This window comes from Callospermophilus lateralis, chromosome 1 (assembly GCF_048772815.1).
Source record: "Callospermophilus lateralis isolate mCalLat2 chromosome 1, mCalLat2.hap1, whole genome shotgun sequence".
Taxonomy (NCBI): domain Eukaryota; kingdom Metazoa; phylum Chordata; class Mammalia; order Rodentia; family Sciuridae; genus Callospermophilus; species Callospermophilus lateralis.
Window position 1 is genome coordinate 1226083 of NC_135305.1, and position 24991 is coordinate 1251073.

General features: G+C 54.4%; 1 protein-coding gene and 1 pseudogene across 1 annotated transcript in view; one reads left to right on the forward strand and one right to left on the reverse strand.

The window, feature by feature from the left end:
- Positions 1-24991, forward strand: part of Ptprn2 (protein tyrosine phosphatase receptor type N2) — a 718290-nt gene that overhangs the window by 352353 nt on the left and 340946 nt on the right. Inside the window, exon 11 of the mRNA XM_076835049.2 lies at positions 940-1019. Within this exon, the coding sequence (XP_076691164.2) occupies positions 940-1019 (80 nt within the window). The remainder of the gene's footprint in view (positions 1-939; positions 1020-24991) is intronic.
- The window catches only part of LOC143381068 (keratin, type I cytoskeletal 18-like), a 116239-nt pseudogene continuing 111935 nt past the window's right edge, over positions 20688-24991 (reverse strand).

The window sequence follows — 24991 nt, forward strand, 5'->3', positions numbered from 1 at the left end:
GAAGGTTTAGGGAAAAGGGAGAATCCACTCCTTCAGGGCACTCCCTGAGGGAGGGAGGGAGGGAGGTTAGAACTGAGCAATGTGGGAACTGGACAGAGGGCAGCTCTCCGAGCTAGGCGGAGAAGGTCACTGGCTGGAAAGCCGTCGAATGGGAACACTGGCTCTGGCCTGTGGACAGGGAGGGCACTGTGCTCCCTCACACCAACCATGGAGCCGACGCAGGAGGTCAGCTGGGACGTCGGGAGCTCAGTTGAGACAAGGAGACAGGCCTGGTCAGCGTATGTGTAGCTTCCAGGGAGGCTCCCAGATCCTGCAGGCAGGAAAGTTGGACACTGGGGTTACTCAGCTCTGCCTTTCGGGGGTTTGGGCTTGGGGTAGAACGACAGCAGTGGGGACCAAGGGAGGCGAGACCTGAAGATGTCTCCAGGAGTCTTGCAGCACCTGGGGCCCTGGGTATTTCTGGCATAAGCGCCCAGAAGGGTGGAAGCACTTGTCCAGGGCAGATCTGACTGGGCTCAGTAGACATCCCTGTGGAGCCCAGCAGTGACGTCGGGGTAGTCATCCCCTGCCTCACCCCAGTGGGGGCTTCGGCCTGCCGAGGGCTTGCACCCTGAGCAAGCTGGGTCTGCGGTCCCCTGGAGGAGAACAGAGCGTAGAGTAAGGTGTCATGCAGGGTTCAGAGGAGGAGTGGTGGGTTCCCTAGTGAGTGGGCCTTTAGGTGGACGCCTGTTTCGTGGTAAGAGCACATTCCAGGCAGCATGTGCTTCATTCAGGAGATAACGGGGAATGGAAGCAGTCTCAGCATCAAAGGAGAACTCGGTGGCAGAAGGCATTGGAAGCACACTGCTGGAGCTGTTCTCAGCACGTCGGGGGTTCTGGGCGGCTGCCAATGAGCACTGTGGATCAGTCATGCCTGCTTTCCTAAATGTTTTCTTCCAGCGTCCTGGGACCAGCAGTGACTTTCAAAGTGAGCACCAATGTCCAGAATGTGACAACTGCAGATGTCGTGAAGGCCACAGGTAAGACCATTCGCACACGCGGGTGTGTGCCCGCACCCACTACAATTGAGGTGGAGGGGCAGGCAGTGCCGAGCAGCAGTGCACGGGCTTGTGCCAGGGAGTCTGAGGCTAACAGGGTCAGGGTGGATCCAGGGCTAGTGCCACCTGAGCCTCGTTGCTCAGGCTTCAGGATGGGTGGACTTGGCTTCTGGCAGGAGAGAGAGACCTCGGTGTGACATTGAAGAGACCTGGAAACGTGAGGGTCGGTGTGCGCCGCAGCCTAGTGTGAACAGAGACAGGACTCGGATGAGCTTTCTGTGCTGTGCCAGCTGCAAACTGGCTCCGGGTCTCCCCATCGCTTGTGAGCACAGGCCCGGGCTGGGCTCTGGAGGGTTGAGGGAACACGGGTGACAACTGGGCAGGCTCTTGTCAGGACCTCACGTTTCTGGGCATTTCCGAGACCTCTTTCCCTTGGGTGGCCTTGGCCGTGGGACTGGTGTTTGTTGTTGGGGGAGAAGGGGGTACTTGTCTGCCAGCATCTGGAGGGATGGTGCGGGTAGGGTTTGTGGACTTTGTGCTGTCCCAAGTCCTCTCCTCAGCTGGGCCGGTTCTCATAGAGGATGCCCGGGGTCTCTCTGGAGGGAGGGTGTGGGAGTTCTAGGGCGTCTGGAGGTGGAACGTGCACCCTGTAGAGGCCAGGCTGCTGCCCTGTCCCAGGCAGAGCAGAGCCTGTGTGCCCCAGGTGTCCCTCAGTGCAGGGGCTGCTTTATGAGACTGCTCAATGTGAAATGCATGAGAGTGGTGCCAGCTCAGAGCCTGGGCCTTCCAACCCAGACCTGGCTGCGGGCTGTCCTGTCCAGCTGCGGCTGGCAAGGCGTGTGGAGCTGCTCTGCCCTGCCCAAGGGAGGAAACTGCTGGTCTCTTGTGCTGTGTGGCGGTTGGTTGGCTCACAGGATGTCTTTGTGCCTTCAGTAACTCTCCATGCTGACAGGGTGATCTGGGAGGCCCCAGTGAGTTTTGATCAGAAGGGTTCTGTGCGACGTTGCACTGGACTGCAAACATCTGCAGGGTTGAGGTCTGCGGAGAGCTGGCTCCCGCCTGTTGCACACCTATCTGTGTTGTGCGGTATCTGGAGCTGGGCCCTCCTGGCGGGGCAAAGCCCCTCACTACAGCTGAGGAGTTTCGCCTGGTGTGGTGGAAGGGGGTCAGGAGGTGTCTTTCTAGACACTCTGCCCTCTGGAAGTGAGAGACCTCAGCTCTAATAGCTCGGACCCAGGGGCTCCAGGACCCTCCTCCCCTTGAGAGCATCTAGATACACGCATGATGCCTAAACGGGTCTTGGCACACTGAGGACAGCCCGTCCTCAGGACTCTGTCCCTCAGCTGCAGTCCATCCCATTCCAAGAAGCAGTCCGTCTGAACCTGGATCTGCAGGACGGGGGACGTCATGGCGGACAGGCTGGAAAGCAGTGCCTCTTCACTCCTCAAAGCTGTGACAATACCTGTGCAGACAGTGGCCCTTCATTCTCTCCTTGCTGTCTCAGGGCAACGAAGTTGATCATTTGAAGTCCGGTTTCTTGGTCATTCCAAAAGCATCTTCAGTCGACAGCCTCCAAGTGCTTACATTTGCTAACTTACTCCAGTACATTTGCCCTGACTTGTAACTGTGACAACCGTAATGTGTGTTACTTCTTGTGTCCGTGCAAAATGTTAACAGACTTGCAGAATTTTAAAAATAAGCTCATTTCCTATTTTGAATACTGAGAATGCGCTTGAAGCTCTATGAGGAAAGTACTCTAAAAAATGAGCCTGCGGCCTGGAGGACGTTGTAGTCTTGAGGTTCAGATGCCTGTGGGGTGGGGGCCGCCTGGCGTCTGCTCGGGGAATGTGGGTGCCAGCTCACTAAGTGGCAGTCCCACGTGGAAGGTGACGGGGAGGAGTCTGGGCTCCAGGGGATTCCCCTGGGATTTCCTGGGGAGGTGGAGTCCCTCAGTGCATTGCAGGCTGCCTGCTGTCTGTTGGGGTGGGCCCACTCTGGACAGATGGCATCGTCTGTGGTCACACTTGGTGCAGCCTTCTGCTGGGGTACAGGGAGACTATGGGCTGCCTGAAGATCCAGGGACTGCGCTGGTACCCGAGGGGCTTAATGGCAGGATGGCCTGGATGTCTTTTGTTATTAATGAAGAGAGACTATAGCCCTGGTGGTAGAATTTAAAGGGCATTTGTTTAGCTCACTGTACACAAACTGATGCAGAGCTTAATGAACAGGCACATTAGTACAGACACCATGTGTCATCTATGCTTGGTAAGTACAGTGGCCTTCGCCATTCCTCCTGGTCCCAGGTGATACTTCTCCAGAATTCTGCCTAATAAACAAACTTGGGTATGAACATAAGGAATTAATGGATGTTAAAATAAGCAGGACTTGCTTGAGGGGAGCCCCTGTGCTGCAGAATACACGTGGAAGGCTAGTGGTCACTTGTGCTCCTGTGGCCAGTCATTCAGTCCCACTGGCCAGACAAAAGCGCCTTTTCTTACTCACCTTACTGGGAGTTCATTCTCAAATAGCTTACTTCTCATCAATGGCTCATTATTTCTTTAAAGAAAAGGCAGTCAACCATCTTTTAGAACAAGTGTTTGCTTTGGTGGCCCCACGGCGACCTAGTGGTTCCCCCGTGCATCCCTCCTGTCCTGGAGGCCCATGGTGACCTTAGGTCCCCCTGTGCATTCCTCCTGTCCTGCAGGCCCCGGGGTTACCTGTGGGTTCCTGTGACTTGCTGCCAACAGCCGCCTTCCAGCCCTGCTCTGACTCCTCCAGAGCAGTGTCCGGCCTCTGTGGGCATTGCCCTTCTGCTCTGAAGAGGCTGTGTTTGGCACTTGGCCTCTCTGTGGTGACTCTGACTCATTTTCTGACCAGCCCGAGCTGCCCGTGCCCAGGGTCTGTCCTTCCCTCTGTTCTCACTGCACTCCAACTCTCCTCTGATGAAGCTCTGTGACCTGTGTTTGCAGACACCCCGTCATGTCAGGTAGCAGACATCTTATTCAGGGAACTCACGGCTCTTCACAGAGCTCTTCTTACCCCAGGGGCAACTTCCATCTCCTATTCTTCCTGCCGAGCACCTCCATGAAGCTGGATGGTGGCTCAGCAGTCTCCCAGCGCGGACTTGCTCTTCCTGTTTGTGGTGTGTGCTGTGTCACCTATGGAGAGAGGGACCGCCCCCAACCCTGTGTGAGGACTGACCTACGGACCTGGTTGGGACCCGTCAAGCCCATGCTCCATGGAGTGCTCTCTGCTGACCTCGAGCTTGGTGTGGAAGCCCATATGCTGATCTTGGAATGCGTGGGCGCCCTCTGTACAGCGAGCCCTTCTGCACTGCACACTTGTGCACAGCTGTTGACCCCAGTGAGCCTTGTGCTTCCCAGCTCCTACCCCCTCAGGACCTTCCCTGGACAAGGCAGCGAGCCAGCCCTAAGGCCACACAAACCTGGGGAAGACAGGCCCTGCCTCCAGAAACCCCATCCTGGAGGGGCAGGTCCAGCCACGAGGGCTCCGGCAGAGTTGGACAAGGGTGGGCAGTGTCGGGGTTTAGTCCTTGTCCCTCCGACCTGCAGGAGAGATGGGGAGGGCACGCCCCGGCCAGGAGGAGCCAGAGGGCGACTGACGGCCCGCCCCCAGCCCTCCCTCCCGGAGGACAGTCAGGCGTCAGGGAGACCCGACGAGGCTGGAGCTCTCTGTTGAGGAAGCACACACACTAACACAAGGCCCAGGAGCCATCAGGGTAAAGGCCAGCAGGTGGGGAGGGCTCCCTGTGCACCCATCCTACAGGCCGTGAGGGAGACAGAGCTGTCCACGAGGGCGGAGGTTCCGAGCCTATCCTAGAGGTGGTCTGATTTTTCGTCACAACCCACGGTAACGCCTTCTGGATGATCACCAGGCGCCATCTTAGCCATGTGCGTCCCCAAGACCAGGAAGTGAGCCTCGGTCTGCAGGTTAGGTTTCCTTTTCTCCATCGTAGGTTTCTATGTCTCTGATGTGACGTGCCCTTCAGGACAGTGGCGTCTGGGAGCTCAGGGGAGGCTCCAAGGGATGGCAGCCTGACCAGAGCTTTGTAGGCTAGTGTGGGTCTCAGGAGGCTGGAAGTGAGGAGGTGCCTTCCAGGGCCCAGGTGTGGAGCCCGACGTGCCAGGAGTGTTCAGGAGCCAGCTTGCCAGTGATCAAAGTGACCTTTACAACAAGGGGAATTCCACCTTCAGCACCAACTGAGCAGGACCCAGGTTCACTGTAGCCTGGGGAGGCTGCATGACCACGGTGGCCTCCAGGAGGCTGCCCTCTGTGCCCACGAGAGGGGCCTAGGGGAGGAGGGAAGAGCCTTCACTGCAGCATCACCCTGAGCAGCAGCACGCTCTCATCCGGCTCCCGTGGCCGGCACACCCAGCGTCCACCCTCAGCTCCACTAGCAACTTTCTGCTCAGGCCAGGCTCACAGGCCTGAGACTGGGCATCCACTGCACTTCCACCATGATCCAGGGGCTGGGGGACCATGCATGTGGCAAGACAATTGTGTTTCCTTTTCTTTTCTTTCTTTCTTTCTTTTTTTTTTTTTTTTTTGAGACAGAGAGAGAGAGAATTTTTTAATATTTAGTTTTTAGTTTTCAGTGGACACAACATCTTTATTTTATTTTTATGTGGTGCTGAGGATCAAACTCAGCGCCCTGCACATGCCAGGCGAGCGCTCTACCACTTGAGCCACATCCCCAGCCCCAATGATTGTGTTTCAAAGCAAAGGAGGCGGCTTTGAAAGTGCCCCCCAAAGCCTACTAGCTAAGAAAAACTGTGTTCACTTACAGGGGAATGATATGCCTGTTAAAGAATTAATCACAGCACAACTCCACAAGGATCTGCAGTTTCTTCCATGAAACCAAGTTAGAGAATCAGAGGGACGTCCACTCAGACCGGAGCAGCCAGGTGCTGAGCCGTACCCAGTGGTCCTCACTGGGCCTCACACAGGTCCTCCAGCTCTGGGCTGAGCTTTGAGACCTACAGAACTTAGTGGCCTGGAGTCAGGGAAATGCCCAGAAGGGCACACGTTCGCTGCCTCCCTGGAGAGACAGCCCTGTTTTATTTTGCTGCTGGCTGCATGAGCACCCACTCAGCACTTGAAAGTGTGACCGTGGTGAGTAGGGACTAAGAAGACGACGCTGGGGAAAGGCCAGAGGTAGAGGGGGAAGCCAGGCCCTGTGAACTGACAGGGGGTCTCTGAAGGAAGGAGGTTCAGGGCTCCCAGAGCCTGCCACACGGAGACACCTACATGGGGGTGCTGTGGGGAGGGGCGCAGACAGAGAAGAACCATCGTCCAGCTCTGTCTGTCCTGTGTTGAGTGCTACTTGGAACAAATGTGTTTACTCTCTTTCTTTAACTACTTGGTAGCTTATAAGTTTAAAAGTATACAAAAGAGGCCTTTCATACCACTAACATCCTTAAAGAAGGTTCTGGTGTCCTGTGGTCTGGGCAGTAGGAGCCCCGAGGAGTGGCTTGTAGAATGGACTCCTGCAGAGGGGTGTTGGCCTTGAGGCTCTGCTTTGAGGCATGCTTCCTGCTTTCTTGGTGGTGAGGAAAGGAAGTGTGGAGGTGGAGAACATGGTCCCTTTCCTGTGGGACCCTGGGTTGGCTTGAGGGCCAGCTGTAGCTGTGCCCTGGGGAGCAGGTGCAGTTCCTGCTGTTGGATGTGAACACCGTCCACCGTCCACCGTCACAGGGAGAACTAACCCAGGCACTCTGTGACGCCAGTGCCCTTCCCTGTTGGGGAGGCCACCTGATCTCTTCCTGACGGGACACGGAGAGCCTGGGAGTGCATCTCTCCTCTTCTCATCCTTGGAAGAGTGCCGTGTGCTTCTTCAAACCTCCCATGCCGTGTTGCACCCCACCCGAGCAGCGTGCGGATGGAGCGCTGCTTTAAGGGGGACCTAACACTTTCCTCCCAGGGTCCCCAGGCTAGTGGAGTGGGAGAGCTGAGCATCTGTCCAAGGGCTTCGCAAATGCTCAGGGTCACCTCCAGTCTAGACACCCACCAGTGCCAGGGCAGTCTGAGAGCAATCAGAAGCAAGTCCAAAACGGCCTCTGGACGCAGAGTCAAGAGCATGGCCCCACCACCTGCAGAAGGTGACCCGGGGCCTCATGAGAGCCCGCCAGCTGAGCACTCAGGACATCCGCCCACAGCTGTCACTGTGCTGCAGTTTGGCTTCCAGACCCACGCCTCTCTGCTGGGGGCTGGGGAAAGGCAGGGCCTAGGAGGGCCTGGTCCTAGAGGAACCCTGGAGACCACTAGCCTGGGTGCGCAGATGCCTCTCTGCTGGGCGGGAAGTCTGTGAGGAGGGTGCTCAAGACCCAGGTGGACAGAGACCTTGACGAGGTGGAGGCATGGCCCAAGATACTCGCGGAGAAGCAGGCAGTCACGTGACCCCTCCTCCCAAGGGACCCTCCCTCCTCCCTGGGTGAGTAGCCTCAGCCCTCACTGAGGACAGCACCCATCTTGCAGGGCCCTTTGGCTTCTGTGACTAGAGAAGTCTTTGCAGGGAGCAGAGGTGGCTCCTATCCTAGGGCTTGAGCAGACCCCAGCGGGGGGCCTCCATGAGCAGCAGGGAGGGTTGTGTGCGGGGTTAGGGCAGGTAGGAGCTGCACCCGTCCTCCTCTCCACACACCAGGCGACCTCTGCACTAACCCGCCCTGCTGGAGAGCACAAGCTTCCATCACAACTCGGTGTGAGTATGACGTGTGTTGATTTCACCCGTCCCCACGGGGCCATCTGTGTGTGTCCTCCTGACTGACCAGCATCAGGGCAAGGCAGAAATGGTGGTCAGCAAGTACTAGAACTGTTTTGTCCCGTGGGCAGCAAGGGGACCCATGTGCCCTGGGGCTCCCTTGCTTGCTGGGCACCACACCTGGACACAGCCAGCTGCTCCCACACCTGGACATGCAGACACCATGGGCAGGCCCCTGGGGATGGTGCAGACAGTGCCTCTAGGAGTACAGCCAAGACTCTTTCCTGTAAAACCTGCTTCTGAAGAAACACAACAAGAGCTGTGTAAAATGCATACACAATTCTCATAAAAAACGTTTTCTTTTTTATTTTTTTAAATATCCTTATTTTTTAAAGTTGCATATGGACCCGATCCCTTATTTATTTTTATGTGGTGCTGAGGATCAAGCCCAGTGTCTCACAGGTGCACCGAGCCACAACCCACCCCTCTCACAGGTTTCCACACAATGAGCTTGAGGCCTTTGACCAAAGGACCTGTCAGAGCATCAGCTGACCTCACCATGGACTGTTCTCTGGTGCCCTGGGAAGCTGCTGAGGGACTCCTGCTGTTGGACCTGCACAAAACACCTCCGGCAACCCAGCAGAGGCAACAGGAGCAGAAGCTCTGTGCCCAGTCCTGGCACCTCTGGGGCACCCGCGGGCTGTGCTGGGGTGACCGTCAGAGCCCCACTGTGTGCCAGATGCTCTGTGGCTGCTTCCCGCCTTGGTCTTGTGCCCATAGCTACCATTACTGCTCCCTTGGACACTGACCTGCCGGAGGCCTTCCTCTGGGCCAATTCTCTTGGGGCCTCCCTTGGCAGAGGACAGAGGAGAATGCGGCAGGCACCAGGCCTCTGCCCTCTGGGTGCCTCTGAGTGCTCTGTGTGTCTCCCAGGACCCTTGTGTGGGTGACCTGCTTCCCTTGATGAAACCTGCCTGGTGGTGCCCCATGTGGCTTCCTCTCTCCTCTCTCCTCACCTCTCCAGGCCTCCTCCAAGTAAATCACCAAGACAGATGCTCATCTGGGCTCAGGACCTTTGCTTTACCTTGCACGAGTGAGAAGTCACGGGATGAAGGCCCCATTGCCACTGTGCCGAAGGCAGATGGTAGCAAGTGGGCGTGGGGCAGGGGGCGCACGAGCAGAACCAGGGAGATGGCTCTGCAGCAGTTGTGGTGTGGGATGAGGGCTGGGGACAGTGTGGCGACGGCTGGACTCTGGATGTACCTGCAGACGTAGCTGACAGTTTGCAGAAGCCAAGGCCAGCCCAGCAGAGGGAGCAGAGTTATCACCCTGACCCCGTGGGAATGGGGTGCCATTGAGAGACATGGGGGAGAGCTGGGGGTCTGAGAGCAGTTTGCCTGTTACACGTGCTTTCAAAAGCGTCTTGGCTTTAGCTACAGAGAGGCAGGAGCTTCTAGGAAGATGGGTAGAAGGCATTCATGGCACCACAGAAGGTGTGAGGTGGAGTCGGGCAGTGCAGAGGGGCGGGGCCACACGGAGGGGGACAGAGAAGCGGGTGGGCACAGTGATGCGAATGAGGTGGCAACATAGATGGGGGTGGGCATGGTGACATGGATGAGGACGGTGACACGGATAGGGATGGTGGCCGTGGCAAATGTGGGGAACTGGCTGGAGGGGACCCTGGGGTGGAGGTCCTGTGGTGGGTATGAGGCGTCAGGCACAGTGCCTGGCTTGGTGCCTAGGGGAGTGGCCATCTGTCACTCAGGCAGGAAGCCTTGTGACTGGCTCCTCACATGGAAAAGCCAAGTTGTCCGTTCTGCCACTGGGGCCAGTGACATCGGGGGAGAGAGGGAGTGCTTGATGTGGTCGGGGTGAGGCTGCTCTCGGGAGTGGGGTCCAGTGGGAGGAAGTCAGGTCCCTGGGGTGTGTCTTGAAGGGGATTTCGGGGCAGGACCCTTCCTCTCTCTTTGCTCCTGGCTGCCGAGAGTGGACCACAGCCAGCTCTGGGGCTTGGACAAGCTCCTCTTACTTCTTCTGCGTAAGAGTTGTGGGAATCCTGGTCTGGCGCACTGTTGACCGTGGGCAAACAGGGACGTGGGCCCGTGTGTGGCTGCTGTTGAGGGGTGGTCAGCGGGTGTCACTGACTTCTCTCCTCCGCCCCGGGGTGTTCCTCTTCACGGCTTGGACCTAAGGTGCTGTTGGATGGGAGACTGGACCGGAGGATACTGGGCTGGCTGCAGCATCAGTCACACTGGAGGCCCCACCCTCTGGGGCTCAGGGGCAGCTGTCCTGAAGATGGGAGCCCGTGGGGCAGCAGTGGCCTCGGGGACTCACCCTGCCAAGCGCTGCACCAGCTGCTGGGCCCTTGGTGCTCTTTTTCTGAACGACCCTGAGCTGCCTTCTTCTTTGTCCACACGCAATGATGTTGCTGCTCCCTCTCACCCTCTCAGCATAGAAACAGAAGAGCAGTCACCCTGACTAGGAGGGGCTCCTGGGAAGCCCCCAGGGGGAGGAACACAGTGAGGCAGCACGGTGCCTCCTCCAGAGGCAGGACACCGGGGACAGGGGCAGTGCCTGTGCCCTGCAGCCAGGGTCAGTTCCCAGCAGATTTCCCTCCTCGGCAGGCTCAGCAGGCTGCTCTGTGAGGGAGGCTGGCCTCAGTAGAACCTCTGGGAGTTCCACAAACACCAGTCCCAGGGCACCTGGACGAGGGGTGCCCACGATACAGATAACTACGCTGCATCGTACGTGGCTCCCTGAGCCTCTAGACGGGGTCTCCTTGCTTCTGCAGGGCCTGTGTGCCTTGGTGCCCACGGTGGCCTTGGCCGCATCTCCCCAGCCTTCCCAGCGCCCATTAAGTGGTGCAGGCCAGGATACATGGGCCCCCTGGGCAGTGCAGGGCTATCTCCCGCTGACTGGCACTTGAGGCAGGAAAGGGCCAGATGTAATGATGGGACAGTACTGAGGGACCGACTCTGCAAACTTCTCTTCCACCAGCCAGCAGTGTCCGGCTGGATCTGGGGCCCTCAGGTGTGAACTAGGGGGCATTTCAGGCTGTTGGGGCTGTGGGCATCTTCAGCTGGTCAGCTAGCCACCTGTCATCCTGGCAGCCAGGTACAGGTCCTCAACAGGGACAGCTCAGAACCAGCAGCTGTTAGGGTGGACCGGCATGGTTCCCTGAGCATTTGGGACCAGCTGAGGCATTTGGCCCTTAGGACAGAAACACTGTCCTAAAGCAGGTGATCTCGCCCTCCTCGGCAGGCTCAGCAGGCCGCTCTGTGCTTCTTAGGGCTGGTTTCCACAACTTGGCCCACTTCTTCCTCCCAGCACAGAATCGCAGCATTTGGGAATCGGACTTCTGATTCGTGCCGCGAGCCTGGTACCCAGGCCCCCCTGTCCCCGCGGCTCCCATTTGTGAGAACATGCTGGACCTGCCTGCAAGGGCAGTGCTGTCGGCTGGCCACAGTCCTGGGTGCAGTGGTGAGGATGTTGCCACGCACAGTTGACTGCACAAGGGCCACCCAGTGGCGTGAGAGCCACCCTTCACCTCCCAGCATCGCCTCCTCTGTTCAGCGAGGCCGAGAGCTGGGGAGTGCGCTGGCTTTGGGCCAGAGGTTTCCTGGCGCAGTGGAGACCAGCTCCAGTCCCCCCAGCCCCGCCTGAGCGTCCTCTGCCAGCTCCCAGCAGCGGAGGTTGGCTGGAGGGAAGGTGAATGAGTGTGAATTTGGGGTCTGGAATCTCAGTTCAGAGCCCAGTTATACCTTTGTGTCAAGTGAATTTAGAAAACGCCGTGGCTTTGTCCAGACTCGGGGGGTCTTCTCCGGCAGGTAGGACTGGCAGCGGCACCAGGGTGAGATGAAGCAGGGAGACCTGGACTGAGAGCAGACGGTAGGTCCTGCCAGGCGTGCGATTGCTGGTCATTGCTCCCACTGAGGCTGATGCCCGGTTGCTGGAGTCAGGAAGGTCCTGCGCCACGTCCTCAGGAGAAGAGCCTTTTCAGTGGAGCTCTTCACTGGGTCAGGAGCCAGCAGGAGCTCACGGGGCCAGAGGCAACTGGCCGTGAGTGGACCAGGCTTGCGGCAGCCGGGGCCTCCCACCAACCCGCCAAGGCTGTCTGCTGGCAAGGTGCACGTGGCTCCTGTTGTGCACGAGTGGCAGGTGTGGAAGGTCACTTGCCATCCAAAGGCAGCTTGGAAGGGCAGCTCTGATCTGTGTGGGCACTGATTAAAGGTGGATGCAATCAGCCCTTTCAGGTTGACAGGCAGCTTGCACCGCAGCACCTTGTCTATGACAGTTGCAGAACACAAGAGAGCAAGTGCAGCGCGGCTCCCTCCCTGTGCTAAACATGGCAGGTGACGTCTCCCCAGCCCGGCCCTCAGCCAGCCAGGGCTGGAGCTTAGCTCAGCTGCCACCTGCACAAAGAAGTGTGTCTGTCTGTGTGGATGAAACAGGCGCTGGCGTCTCGCTGACCCTGATGGCTCAGGCTGAGCCTGACCTCTGGACAGTCACCCTCCAGTAGCTTTCGTCTGTGACTCCTGTCACTGGAGACTGGGGCCCCTCTAGCGAGTACTCTCTTGCAGGGGTTGCACCCTGCTTTTCCTGGGTGGAGAGCTCAGCATATGTACCCTCTGGGCCTTTATGGGGAGCTGGCCATCTCCAGCCGTGATAACAACAAGGGAGACACAGCCCGCAGGTGTACTGACCTCGCTGGCAGAAGCTCCTAGGTCACTTCCTGGTCTCTTCCTCCATGTTACAGGAACAAATGGCAGGGAAGAAGGGACAGAGCCTCCGGGCAGGCTGTCTGTGTCTCCAGCTATGTGTGTGTCCAGCTGTTTGAGGGCATGTGCTGCAGTCTGTCTGTGTCTCCAGCTGTGTCTGTGTGTGTGTGTGTGTGTATGTGTGTGTGTGTCCAGCTGTTTGAGGGTATGTGCTGCAGTCTGTCTGTGTCTCCAGCTGTGTCTGTGTGTGTGTGTGTGTATGTGTGTGTGTGTCCAGCTGTTTGAGGGTATGTGCTGCAGTCTGTCTGTGTCTCCAGCTGTCTCTGTGTGTGTGTCCTGTTGTCTGCATATGTGTGTCCACCTGTCTGAGTTAGTGTCCCACTGTCTGCATGAGCGTGCATCTAGCTGCCTGCGTGTGTGTCCTGCTATCTGTGTGTCCAGTTCTCTGACCAAGTGTGTGTCCTGCCATCTGCATGAGTGTATGAATCCAGCTGTCTGGAGGATGATTGTCCAGCTATTTGTGTGTGCGTCCAGCAGTCTGTGTGTGTGTTCAGCTCTCTGAGTGAATGTGTGTTCAGCTGAGATTGTGTGTGCTGCCATCTGCGTGTGTATCCAATTGTCTGAGAGTGTGTATGCCCGCTGTTTTGTGTGTCTAGCTGTCTGAGAGTGTGTGTGTGTCCACCTGTCTAAAAGGATGTGTGTCCAGCTATCTGTGTGAATGTGTGTCTAGCTCTCTAAGCGAATGTGTGTCCAGCTGTCTGTGTGAGTGTTTTCAGCTGCCTGAGGTTGTGTGTGCCCGACTGTGCAGCTGTGTGTCCAGTTGCCTGTGTGTGTGTCCAGCTATTTGAGTGTGTGTCCAGCTGTCTGAGAGTGTGTATACTGCTGTCTTCAGTGTCTGTGTGTGTGTCCCGCTTTCTGAGTAAGAGTGACCTGCTGTGTGAGTGATTATGTGTCCAAGCGTGCAGCATGGCCGTGGTGGTGTGTCTCCTCCAAGAGCTTCTCCGTTGCTTTCTGACCCGTCACGGACATGGCTGTGCACACTTTGTGGTGTGCTGTGGTTGTAGCAGGCTTTGCCTGCCTGATAGCTGGAGTCCAGCAGGGTGGAGAATGGATCCCAGCCTCTATTTACAGGCAACCTTGGGCAAGCTGGGTGTCTTTCTGTACACACCGCCTATCCGTGTGAGAGCCAGTGTGAGTCCTGGCTAAGGTGGGGTCCACCAGACAGTGTGGCTTAGCACCTCCACAATGAGCAAGGATGCCCGAGGCATGCACTCTCCAGCTGTGGGCGGTGGCCAGGTGTGTGTGTCCCTCTTGTGAGCATGCACCCTAAGTGCAGCCACAGGTGCTCCTTTGGCTGGGGCAGAAGTCAATTAGATTGTGATACTCGCTACTGTCTTTGCTCGTCAAGGAAAGTGGATGTGGCCACTTCACGGCCAGGAGGACCCGTGGCCAGCTGGCTTGTGGTACCATGGTACTGTGGCCTGACACTGCTCATTTGGACTTGATGCAGGTCCTCAGGCATGACCCCGAGTAGGCTGTGCCGAGGCGGGATGCTGTTGTAGGGGATGCTGGTTGCCATCTCCTTGGAGCTCTTGGGGCTTTGGGCCAGGGCTCTAAGCATGGCGGCTCCTCCAGGGCCAGCCGCCGGCTTGCTGCAGACGCGTGGCTCTCCATGACAGTGCCCTCTGCAAGGGCCTCGCGGTGGTCTGTCTTCTGACCTTTGAGCTTGAAAAGGGCTTCGTGGCCACTTCTTTGTGGAGGTCACAGCATCACAATGGGCCCCGTGCAGCAGGAGACACCGTGGCAGCTCCTTGACAGGAGACTCAGGCGAGGCCTGTTTTGACAGCTCGCTGCCGGAGCACCCGGGCACCGTGCCCTTGACGTCTCTCTCTGTGGCTCTCGTCCTCGCTCAAGCTTAAGTGCTCTTTGGTCGTCCTGCACATCGGTAATGGCAGAGGCGGAAACGTGTCCTCCCGGAGAGTGGCTTGGCGGCTTCGTCCCTCTAATTTGCAGCACATCACAGTGGATGATCGCAGGCTCCTGCCCACCTGCCACAAGCACACGCCTAGCAGAGGCCTGAGTGGCGGGGACATCTCGGGGCGGGCAGCAGTCTTCAGGGAGCGGTTAACCCCCTGACTCATTCCGGACCGTGGAAGGGCAGCTCGATTTAGGGAAGTGTCAGATGGATAGAACGTTCTGAGAAATGCAGTTTGTGTGTCTGAGCCGCGCCAGCCCCAGCGCGGGCATGCTCTGTCCCTAGCCACTGCCTGGGACTCGTCCCTGCGGCGGCCTGCCTGGGAGGGCGTCCTCCCCTGCAGGACCCTCCCCAGTGGCTGCTCTGGCCTCCCGTGCTCCCCAGAGCCTCCCCACTGTCATGAAAACACAGGCAGGAGGGGTGGCATGAGGGGCAAGGTCCACGGCAACCCCGTCTTCCCCTGGGGCCCGTGACCAAGCTCACGTAGAGACAGGGTCTTTGGCAGTGTGACCGCATGAGGCTGAGGTCATGGGCAGACCCTAACCTAGTGCAACTGGTGTCCTCACATAGAGGGGCATGTCATGTGAGGATCGAGACACAGAGAGGTCATGCAAGACTGACCCTGGGGAGAGAGCCATGGGAAGGCTTAGAGCCTTCGAATCCAGCCCAGGGCCTGACATAGAAATAGCATCACTGGAGCCAGGAGTAAGGAGTCCCAGGCCTGTTTCTAAGGTCTGGCCAGGCATGACCCCAGGCAATCGGGTGCGTGACAGTGAGGCCCGCACAGACCTGCTCTACCACTCCTTGCTGTGTGGCCTCAGGCAAGTGGCTCAGCCTCTCTGGGCTTTGCTCTCCCTTCCAGAAGGACCTAGAAGTGGTGGGAGGACCAGCTGAACTGGATAATCTCAGTGTTTAGCCTGGTGCTGGCAGTGACCACCTGCAAGGGTCAGTTCTGTGTCTTTGGCCTACACTTCTGTATCTTCCTTCCACAGCACCCGGCCTGTCATCAGGTAGCTGATCATCAGGTACCTCCCCTGGCACAATTCCTCCTTCCCCTGGGCCCTCATCCCCCCAGAAAACTCTTAGAGGAGGCGGCTTTGTGCAAGTCCCCAGGAGCGTGCAGATACTTTCCCTGACCCTTCAAGGCTGGTAGTCCTGGGAGATGTGCAGAGAGGAACGTGCATCTGAAGATGTGGCCGTGTGTGTTGAGTGTGTGCGAGTGTGTGTGTGAGTGTGTGTGTGTGAGTGTGTGAGTGTGTGTGAGTGTGAGAGTGTGTGTGTGTGAGAGTGTGAGAGTGTGTGTGAGTGTGTGAGTGTGTGTGACTGTGTGAGTGTGTGAGTGTGTGAGTGTGTGAGTGAGTATGAGTGGGTGTGAGTGTGAGAGTGTGTGAGTGTGCGAGTGTGTGTGAGTGTGCGAGTGTGTGAGTGTGAGTGTGTGAGTGAGTGTGAGTGTGTATGTGTGTGAGTGTGTGAGTGTGTGTGAGTGTGAGTGTGAGTGTGAGAGTGTGGGTGTGTGTGTGAGTGTGAGAGTGTGTGAGTGTGTGTGTGAGTGTGTGTGTGTGAGTGTGTGAGTGTGTGTGAGTGTGAGAGTGTGTGAGTGTGTGTGTGAGTGTGTGAGTGTGTGTGAGTGTGAGAGTGTGTGTGTGAGAGTGTGAGAGTGTGTGTGAGTGTGTGAGTGTGTGTGACTGTGTGAGTGTGTGAGTGTATGTGAGTGTGAGAGTGTGGGTGTGTGTGTGAGTGTGTGTGAGTGTGAGAGTGTGTGAGTGGGTGTGTGAGTGTGTGTGAGTGTGTGAGTGTGTGAGTGTGAGTGTGTGTGAGTGTGTGTGTGTGTGTGTGAGTGTGTACATGCCATGGCAGTTGAGCCATGCCAGAGGAGGAAGGAAGCTGGGCTGGGCTCTGGGGGAGGTGACCTCTGGGCTGAGACCTGAGGAAGCTTGTCCAGCTCAGGAAGGGCAGTGCGCGAGGAAGGGGCCTCGCAGGCAACCCCTGCCCATGGAGGTCTCGTGGGCAGGGACCTGCAGTCTGGGTGCTGGGGGAGACCCCCTTGAGCCGCAGGAGGTGGGGTCTGGTGGTGAGGAGGCCCGCGGCAGGGAGGCCTGTGGCAGGTGGTTTGGTTTAGCACAGACACGTGTCTTTGAGGCAGCTTACTCTGCCAGCCTGTGGGGTGGAGAGTGTCAGGCCAGGAGGGCCAGGGACAGACCCGAGCCGCAGGCCGCTGTGAGACCAGAGCCGGGGGCCGGGTGGCAGAAGAAGCCTCCACACGGGAGGCCAGCTGGAAGTGGGAGGAGGCTAGGGTCGGGAGGAGCAAGGTTCTGGACTGAGCAGCTGGGCCTTAGGGCCAGTCTCAGGGCCGGGGAAGGCCAGGGCTGCACTGTGAAGAGGGCGGGTTGGGTTGGTTCTGACTCCCCACTCTGCAGTGGAAGGCGTGTTGAGACTCGGGTGTCAGCCACACGGGGCGTGGGTGGATGTCAGCTCTCCAGAGGAGGCTGCTTGGAGACGGAGACCTGAGACGTGGGCTGCCACAGCCTCCGGGCCTTCCCGAGCCAGGATGGCCTCATCCCAGGGAGCGTAGGCTGACGGTGTTGCCGTCTGTGGTAAGGTTTTCATGAAAGGAAATGTCTATACAGTTTATTTATAAATAAAAGCAGAGCATCCCTAATCTGAAAATCAAAAGCCTAAATTGCTCCAACAAAATCCAAAGGTTTTTGACAGTCGTGTGGGCACATGGAACATTTCAGGTTTTGGATGTCTGGCTTGGGAATCCTGAACTGGTAAATCTATGTGAATATTCCAAAAACCTGAAAAAAATCAACTTCGACAATTCTGAACCCAAGCCTTTCCTGTGGGGCCACCTGTGCTGGATCCTTCTGCTCCTTTATTTAAAATCATTATCAGCGCACAGTAGGTATGCATAACAACGGCTTCGTGGTGGATATCTGCACATGAAGACAAATAACTGGGTCAGTTTCATTCCTAGTACCTCCCTTTTCCTCCCGCCCTCTGCTCTGATCCCCATCTGCTCGTCATCTCTCTTCTCTGCTCGTTAGACTCCGTCTTATTTTCATGAGATGATTTTTTTTCTCTTTTTCCTCTTTAGCTTCCACACGTGAGAAAACATACGACTCTTGACCTTCTGAGTTTGGCTTGTTTTGCTTAACATAATGTTCTCAAGTTCCATTTATTTTCCTGAAAATGACATGATTTTGTTTTTCTTTACGATTGTGTGTATACACACCATATTTTCTTTATCCATTCTTCACCTGGACACCACTTTATAAGATTCCCCCCAGTAGCCACAGAGCCCAGACCTGCTGCCTGAGGAGTGGGTGCAGCCTTGCATTCTCCCACCTCCACAGTCCACTGTCCGAGGCTGGGCCTGACTCCTTTCTAGAGAATGTGTGAGAGAATGAGGGACTGAACCAGGCAGGCCGGGGCGTGTGACGGGCGGGACTGCGGCACAACACTGTGGCCTGCCAGGAGCCCCCTGTGCAGTCCTGACACACGTGTTGTCCTGCCCCTCAGGACTAGGATCTCTTTGAGACAGTGTCCAGTGGGAGCAGGGGACTCTCTGGAGCAGAGGCCAGGCTTCCATCATCGACAGCGACCAGCAGCCTCCACCGGAGTCACTGCAGAGCTGGACTTGAGGTTGTGTGCTGTGCACTCGCTGAGCCTGGCTGTGTGAGCACCGTGTGTGTTCTGACATGTGAATCTGCACGAGGCACATTTAGTCAGTCACAGTGATATGCTAATTGGATTCATCTGGGAACCGAATAAAAACCACACTGGAGAAGAATGGAGTGACCTCCCCACAGCCGGGACCTTTGGTGATCAGCGCTCCTCGCCATCGCGGGGGAGAGCCGGGCATTTGCTGGGAGAGCACAGGGCACAAGACCTGATGTGGCTGCTCCCCAGCTCCACAGGGTGACTCCCTTGGGCACCCTGCTGCCCTCAGCGTCCCTCCCAGGGTAAGGTGCAACAGCTAGTGGCACTCAGGCAAGTGGGGAGGGGCCAGGGCCAGGGCCCACTCATTCCTTGAAGTCAGGCTAAGTTCTGATCCTTGTGTCTCCTGCCCCAGTGTCCCCTCATCATAGACTATGACAGGCCAGGGAGGAGTTCCGTGTGTGCCACATGCCCTCTCACGTTGACAGCAGGGCCAAGGACTGGTGTTCAGGGCAAAGCTAAGCCACTGAAGTTGGCTGCGGAGCCCAAAGCCGGGCAGCCGTTCGAGACACTTGGCCCCCACTGTCCTGCCACATATGCACCTGCCGTGGCTCTGCCAGCGTCACTCACCAACACCTCAGGGTCTCAGGAAGCGTGAATGGCCAGGGATCTCATCCCCACAGCACACCCAGGGTCTCCCGTGAGGTGAGCCTGTCCACGTCCCTCACGGTCCCAGACATGTGCTCCCTGAACCTGCCTAGAAGGTACAGGGTCCAGAAGTCCAGGAGCAGTGAGCGAATCCAAGTGGAGCGGCGGGGCAGGAAGAGGCCCGACACAGTGTGCCCGAGGCTCTGTGCTGGGGGGTCTGTGGGGGGGGTCTCCTGTGTGCTGAGGTTGTGCAAGGACGTGGGGACAGGCAGGGAAGGGGGGGGGGAGGACATGGGCCGAGCCAGCTGACTCTTCAGAGCAGGACGCTCGACTCCAGGGCAAGCGCAGCCTGCTGCAGAGACGGGCGTCCGGAGCACAGGCAGCCCGGAGAAGCCAGGAGGCCACGTGGGTCTAGAGGTGGTGGGTCTTGGAGAAGCCCTGAAGAAAGACTCCAGAGGAGTGTGTATGGCCTCCAGACTCAGAGGACTTTCTACAAGAGTCTGCTAGCAGCTCTGCGGCACATATCAGTAAAAATCAGGAATCAAAGTTGGTGCAACCTCGTTTGTATGGATAGTACTAAAGGCACTGGACCAAGTAAGTGTGAAAGGAAATGCTGCCCACAAGTGTTCACGGTGTGAGATGGAGTGGAGCTCTGCAGTCTATGAATCGGGTTTTCTTTGACATTCTAATGAAGGTAGAACAGTAAGTGTGATTTCTTTAAAGCACGGTTAATCTGTGGACATCTATATTCACCACATGCTTCCACTCTTGAAAGAGGCTCTCTCCACAGTCCATGGTGCTGTACGCAGTGACCTTCCTTAGGCTGTTTTGAGTGTCCTGACTCACACAGCTTTCCAGAACACGCTGGCCCCCACGTCCAGGCAGGCCCATGGCTCCGCCCTTGCTCGGTTTGTCTGATAACACAGGGGCTGGGTGCAGCGGCCCATGTGCTCCTGCACCAGGCCTCTCTTCTTTTGACTCCTGTGCAGACTGAAGGGAGCAGCTGTGTCCTAGCAGGTGCTGGGCACCAGCACACGTCAGTAGCTCCTTTGAGGACCATCTGGGGCAAGCCACACAGCTGCTACGTGGGAGGCCTGAAGTCGGAGTCAGCTCCAGGGTCAGCTGAGGGCCTGGGCTCTGCCGTGGATGCCCTGGCCATCCACACTTGGGAACTGAGGGGCCCACAAGGACCAGTGAAAGCAAGGGAGACAGGACAGAGCCCACAGGTGAGGCACAATCTGAGGTTCCAGACAGACATCCTGGGGCTGGGGGACCAAGGTGGCAGGCAGAATGCAGCAGATGCCAGCTCCAAGGGCAGAGGAGGCCTGGTCAGTGCTGCGGCCCACTTCCTAGAAGATGCAGAGGGATCATGATGTGAGGCAGTGGGAAAAAGACTCGGTGGATGGTGATGGGGAGAGGGCAGATGGGGAGCTCTGGAAGGGAGAAAGAGAGAGTTAAGAGTAAGGGTCTCGCTTTGGCTGGTGACTTGAACCTTGGGCACTTACTTAACCTCTTTAAACATGAGCTTCCTCTCTGTATGGTAACAGTGATCCTGCCTACCTCAGGGGGTTGTTTAGGAGACTCTCAGGCTTTGCATGTACCTGGCGCAGAATAACTGCTCAATGCTACTGAAGGTGACATCTTCAAACATTCATCAGAAACTTAGAGCGATCACAGAACCACATAAGTGCACCTCATAATAGGCATTAAGTGGGGCAGAAGTACGTAGTCGCCGCAGAGAGGACCCAGGAGCTCATCCTCAGCAAGGCAGAGATGATGACAATGATGACAAGGAGGTGACAATGACAGAGGGTGGGATGATGGTGATGGTTAGGAGAAATGAGGTTGTAGAGGGGATGGTGGCACCATCGTGACAGTAGTGATGGGGAGACTGTGGTGGGTGACAGTGGCTATGGTGGGGATGGTGGTCATCATGACAAGATGATGTCTGTGATTGTGAAAATGGAGACAGTGATGGTGACGATCGTGACAATCGTGATGTTGATGACAATGGTTACTGTGATAATGATGGTGACAGGGATGATGATGCTGGTGGTGGTGAGGGTGGTGAAGGTGTTGGTGGTAGCAGTGATGCTGCTGCCGACAGGTGATGATGGTGATGAAGGCCGTGGTGGTGAGGATCACGGTGTAATGGAAGTGACGATGGGGGAGGTCTTGTGATGCGGATTGTAATAATAGGACTGGTGATCGCGAAGGTAATGATGGTGAGGGTGGGAGGGCGCCAAGGATGAAGGTAGAGACTGCCCTGCCTGCTGCTGCTGTGCCCAGAGGTGTCTTCTCTGGGCATGGCCCCCGTTAGTTTACAAGCAAATTCTGACGCTACCTCCGTGGTCACTGCCGCTGAACCGGAGGTCTCCTGTCAATCAACCGTGGCCTGCACTGCGGCCACCTTTGCTGCTGCTGCTGCTGCCTCTGGTTCTGCTGCTGCCAGCCTGGGATGGCCTGGATGCTGGCCCCCAGCTACAGTTGAGGCTGCCACTGTAGCCACCTCTTCAGCTGACCCCTGCCTGCTGCCAACAACCGAAAGTTGGAATGGGGTGTTTTTTATGCATCAGTGTATGGAGGACAATGATAAGTGGTTGGTGTTTTACATTTTTGGTGTACTCTTATGTCTAATTTTTCTCTTTTTTTGTATTCTTCCTCTCTCTTGCCTGTTTTCTTGAATTTCCTTTCCCCTTTTCTCCACTACCACTGCTACCACAGCCTATAGGACTGCTTCGGCAGAGACTCCAGGTTTGGTTGCATGTGGCTGCACCCATTTGGGGACACCAGCCAGGGCCTGGGGCCTGGGTGCCACAAGAGCCTCTGTCTGGGGACTCCAGCTGGGACCTGCAGGTCCAGTGGGGGGTGCCTGCAGGTTTGGAGGAGCCTGGGGTCTTCCTGCTGAGAGAGCTGGTGGCCCCTGTCTTGCTGCTGCATCTCGGGGTTGCTCCTTTGCATGAGCGTGTCCTGGTGGTCTCTCTGCAAGTAGGAGCCTCTCTGAGGTCTTGGGACTGCAGGTGGCCGAGCCTGAGGTATCTGAAGCCCAGATCAGTGGGATAGAGACTGGGTTTGCAAGGGCTGGTCTGGGTTTGGTGATCCCAGGAGACATGAGAGACAGGGCTGAGAAACTGTTGAACACTGATAGAGACAGTTCAATTTTCCAGCAAGAAATCTCTCTACCATATTTGGAACAGAATGTTTTTTATGCCTCAGTGTATGGAGGACAACAATAAATGATTGGTGTTTTGCATTTTTGGTATATTCTTATGTCTTTAATTTTTTCTCTTTGTTCGTATTCTTCCTCTCTCTTGTCTGTTTTCTTGGATTTTCTTCCCAGCTAACAGCCAATCTCTGTCGACTCCTCTTCCACTCTTCCTGTGAATTTTTACTTCTAGTTTCTCTCTTCTTCCCTCACAAATATTACATTACCGCACTACCTCTGTTCTCTCATCCACCATCTGAAACTGTAAATGGTCTTAGCAAATTTTCTGTTTGTACTATCGATAGTTATTGAACTCATTGTTGTGATTCAACGTGAGAAAGCAGTAGACACCTTAGTGGGAAATATTAGGATTAAGGCCATTTATTGTGTACACTGGGTGCTGTTGATGTCGGTCTTACCAGTAAAGGCGAAGCACTGGAAACCTTAGGGACCCAATAGGTCTACAGGGTAGAATCTATCCTGCCTTAGATCCATCTTTTAGATGGGAAAACACACTAACAACATGAAAAAACAAGGGAATAAAGTGCCTCAAACAAACCAAGATGCTTCAGTAACAGAAGCCACTGATAACACAGTAGAAGAAATGTCCGAGAAGGAGTTCAGATTGTACATAGTTAAAGTGATATGTGAAGTAGAGGATAGGATAAGGAGTGAAATCAAAGAAAAAAATACAGGAAGTGAAAGCCACTTCAATAAAGAGTCACAGAGCATGAGAAAAAAATAAGCAGAAATCCTCGAGATGAAGGAATCAGAAAACTAAATTATAAATTTAATAGAAAGCATCACCTACAGACTTGGAAGACAGAACCTCAGACAATGAAGACAAAATTTATAACCTTGAAAGCAGAGTTGAACATGAGGAGAAGATGATAAGAAACCATAAAAAGAGCATCCAAGGATTATGAGATAACATGAAAAGACAAAATTTAAGAGTTATTGGAATACATGAAGGAACAGAGACACAAACCAAAGGAATGCACAATCTTTTCAATGATATAAGAGCAGAAAATTACCCAAACCCAAAGAATGGAATGGAAAATCAAATATAAGAGCCTTACAGGACCCCAAATGTGCAAAATCACAGCAGACCCACACCAAGACACATTTTAATGAGAATGACTAACACAGAGAGTAAAGATAAAATCTTAAGGCTGAGAGAAAAAAATCAAATTACATATAGGGGAAACCAATTCAGACCTCAACTGTTTTCTAACCCAGATCCTCAAAGCTAGGAGGCCCTGGAATAATATATTCAACCTCTGAAAGATAGTGGATGACAATGAAGAAGTTTATATCCAGCAAAATTAAGTTTCAGATTTGAAGATGAAATTAAAACATTCCATCATAAAAAATATTAAAAGAATTCTAGTCTGTAGAATTCTCAACAAAATACTCCATGAGGATGAAGTGGGGAAAAAGAGAGATAACCAGCAGAGGAGGATCTATACTAAAGGGACATTCAGCCAAATGAGAAACTAAGGCAAATCAAAAACCAGAAATGAATCACGATGACAGGGAGTACAAATCATATCTCAGTAACAACCTTGAATGTTAACAGCCTAAGCTCATCAATCAAAAGACATGGCGGATTGGATTAAAAAGAGACTCACCTCTTGGGCAAAGACATCCACCTGCTGAAGGTGCTAGGATGGGCAAAAACTTATGACTCCTACGGATTGCATAAATAAGCAGGGGTTTCCATCCTCATTTCAGATAAGGTAGACCACAGACCCAAGTTAATCTAAAGAGACAAAGAAGGACATTTCATACTTCTTAAAGAAGTTATGGAAACAAGGGAAGTATATATATAAGCAGGACATAGCAATTATAAAGATTTATAAATATTTATGCCCCCCAAAATGGAGAATCTATGTGCATCAAACAAACCCTCCTCAATTTCAAGAGTCAAATAGACCACAATACGATAGTACTAGCTGACATACTGCTCACCACTGGACAGATCTTTCAAACAAAAAATTAATAAGGAAAGTATAGAACTAAGTAATACAATCAATAATTTAGACTTAAGAGACATATAGAATTTTTCATCCATCCACAAGCAAATATACTTTCTTCTCAGCAGCACATGGATCCTTCTCTAAAATAGACCATATCTTATGCCACAAAGCCACTCTTAGTAAATACAAAAAAACCAGAGGTGATACCCTGCATTCTATCCGACCACAATGGAATGAAGTTAGAAATCAACAACAAAATAAAAAATAGAAGCTACTGTAACAAATGGAGACTAACACACAATTGAATGATGAATGGATGGTAAGATAAATCAAAAATGAAATGAAATTTCTTAGAGGTAAATGAGATCACAGATACAACGTATCAAAATCTCTGGGACTTGGACTGGGGTTGTGGCTCAGCAGCATGTGCGAGGCCGTGGGTTCAATCCTTAGCACCACATAAAAATAAGTAAATAAAATAAGGATATGAAAAATTTTTTAAAAATCTCTGGGACACTATGAAGGCAGTACTGAGAGGAAAGTTCATTGCATTGAGTGCTTTCATTAAAGAATAAAGAGTCAACAGATAAATGACCTCACACTACATCTCAAAGACCCAGAAAAAGAAGAACAAATCAACACCAAAATCAGTAGAAGGCAGGAAATAATTAAAATCAGAGCCAAAATCAATGAAATCGAAACAAAAGAAACAATTGAAAAAACTGACAAAACAAAAAGTTGGTTCTTTGAAAAAATAAAAAAAAATAGATAAACCCCTGGCCATGCTAACAAAAAGAAAACTCAAATTATTAAAATATAAGATGAAGAAGGACATATCAAAGGACACATCTGAAATAACAGAAGATAACTATCAACAACCTTGAAAATTTATACTCTAATAAAATAGAAGATAATGAAGACATTGACAAATTTCTAGAGACATATGACCCTACCAAAACTGAACGAGGAGGTCACACCATCAAAAAACCCCAGAAAACACCATCAAAAAAGCCCAGGACCAGATGGATTCTCAGCCAAGTTCTACAAGTCT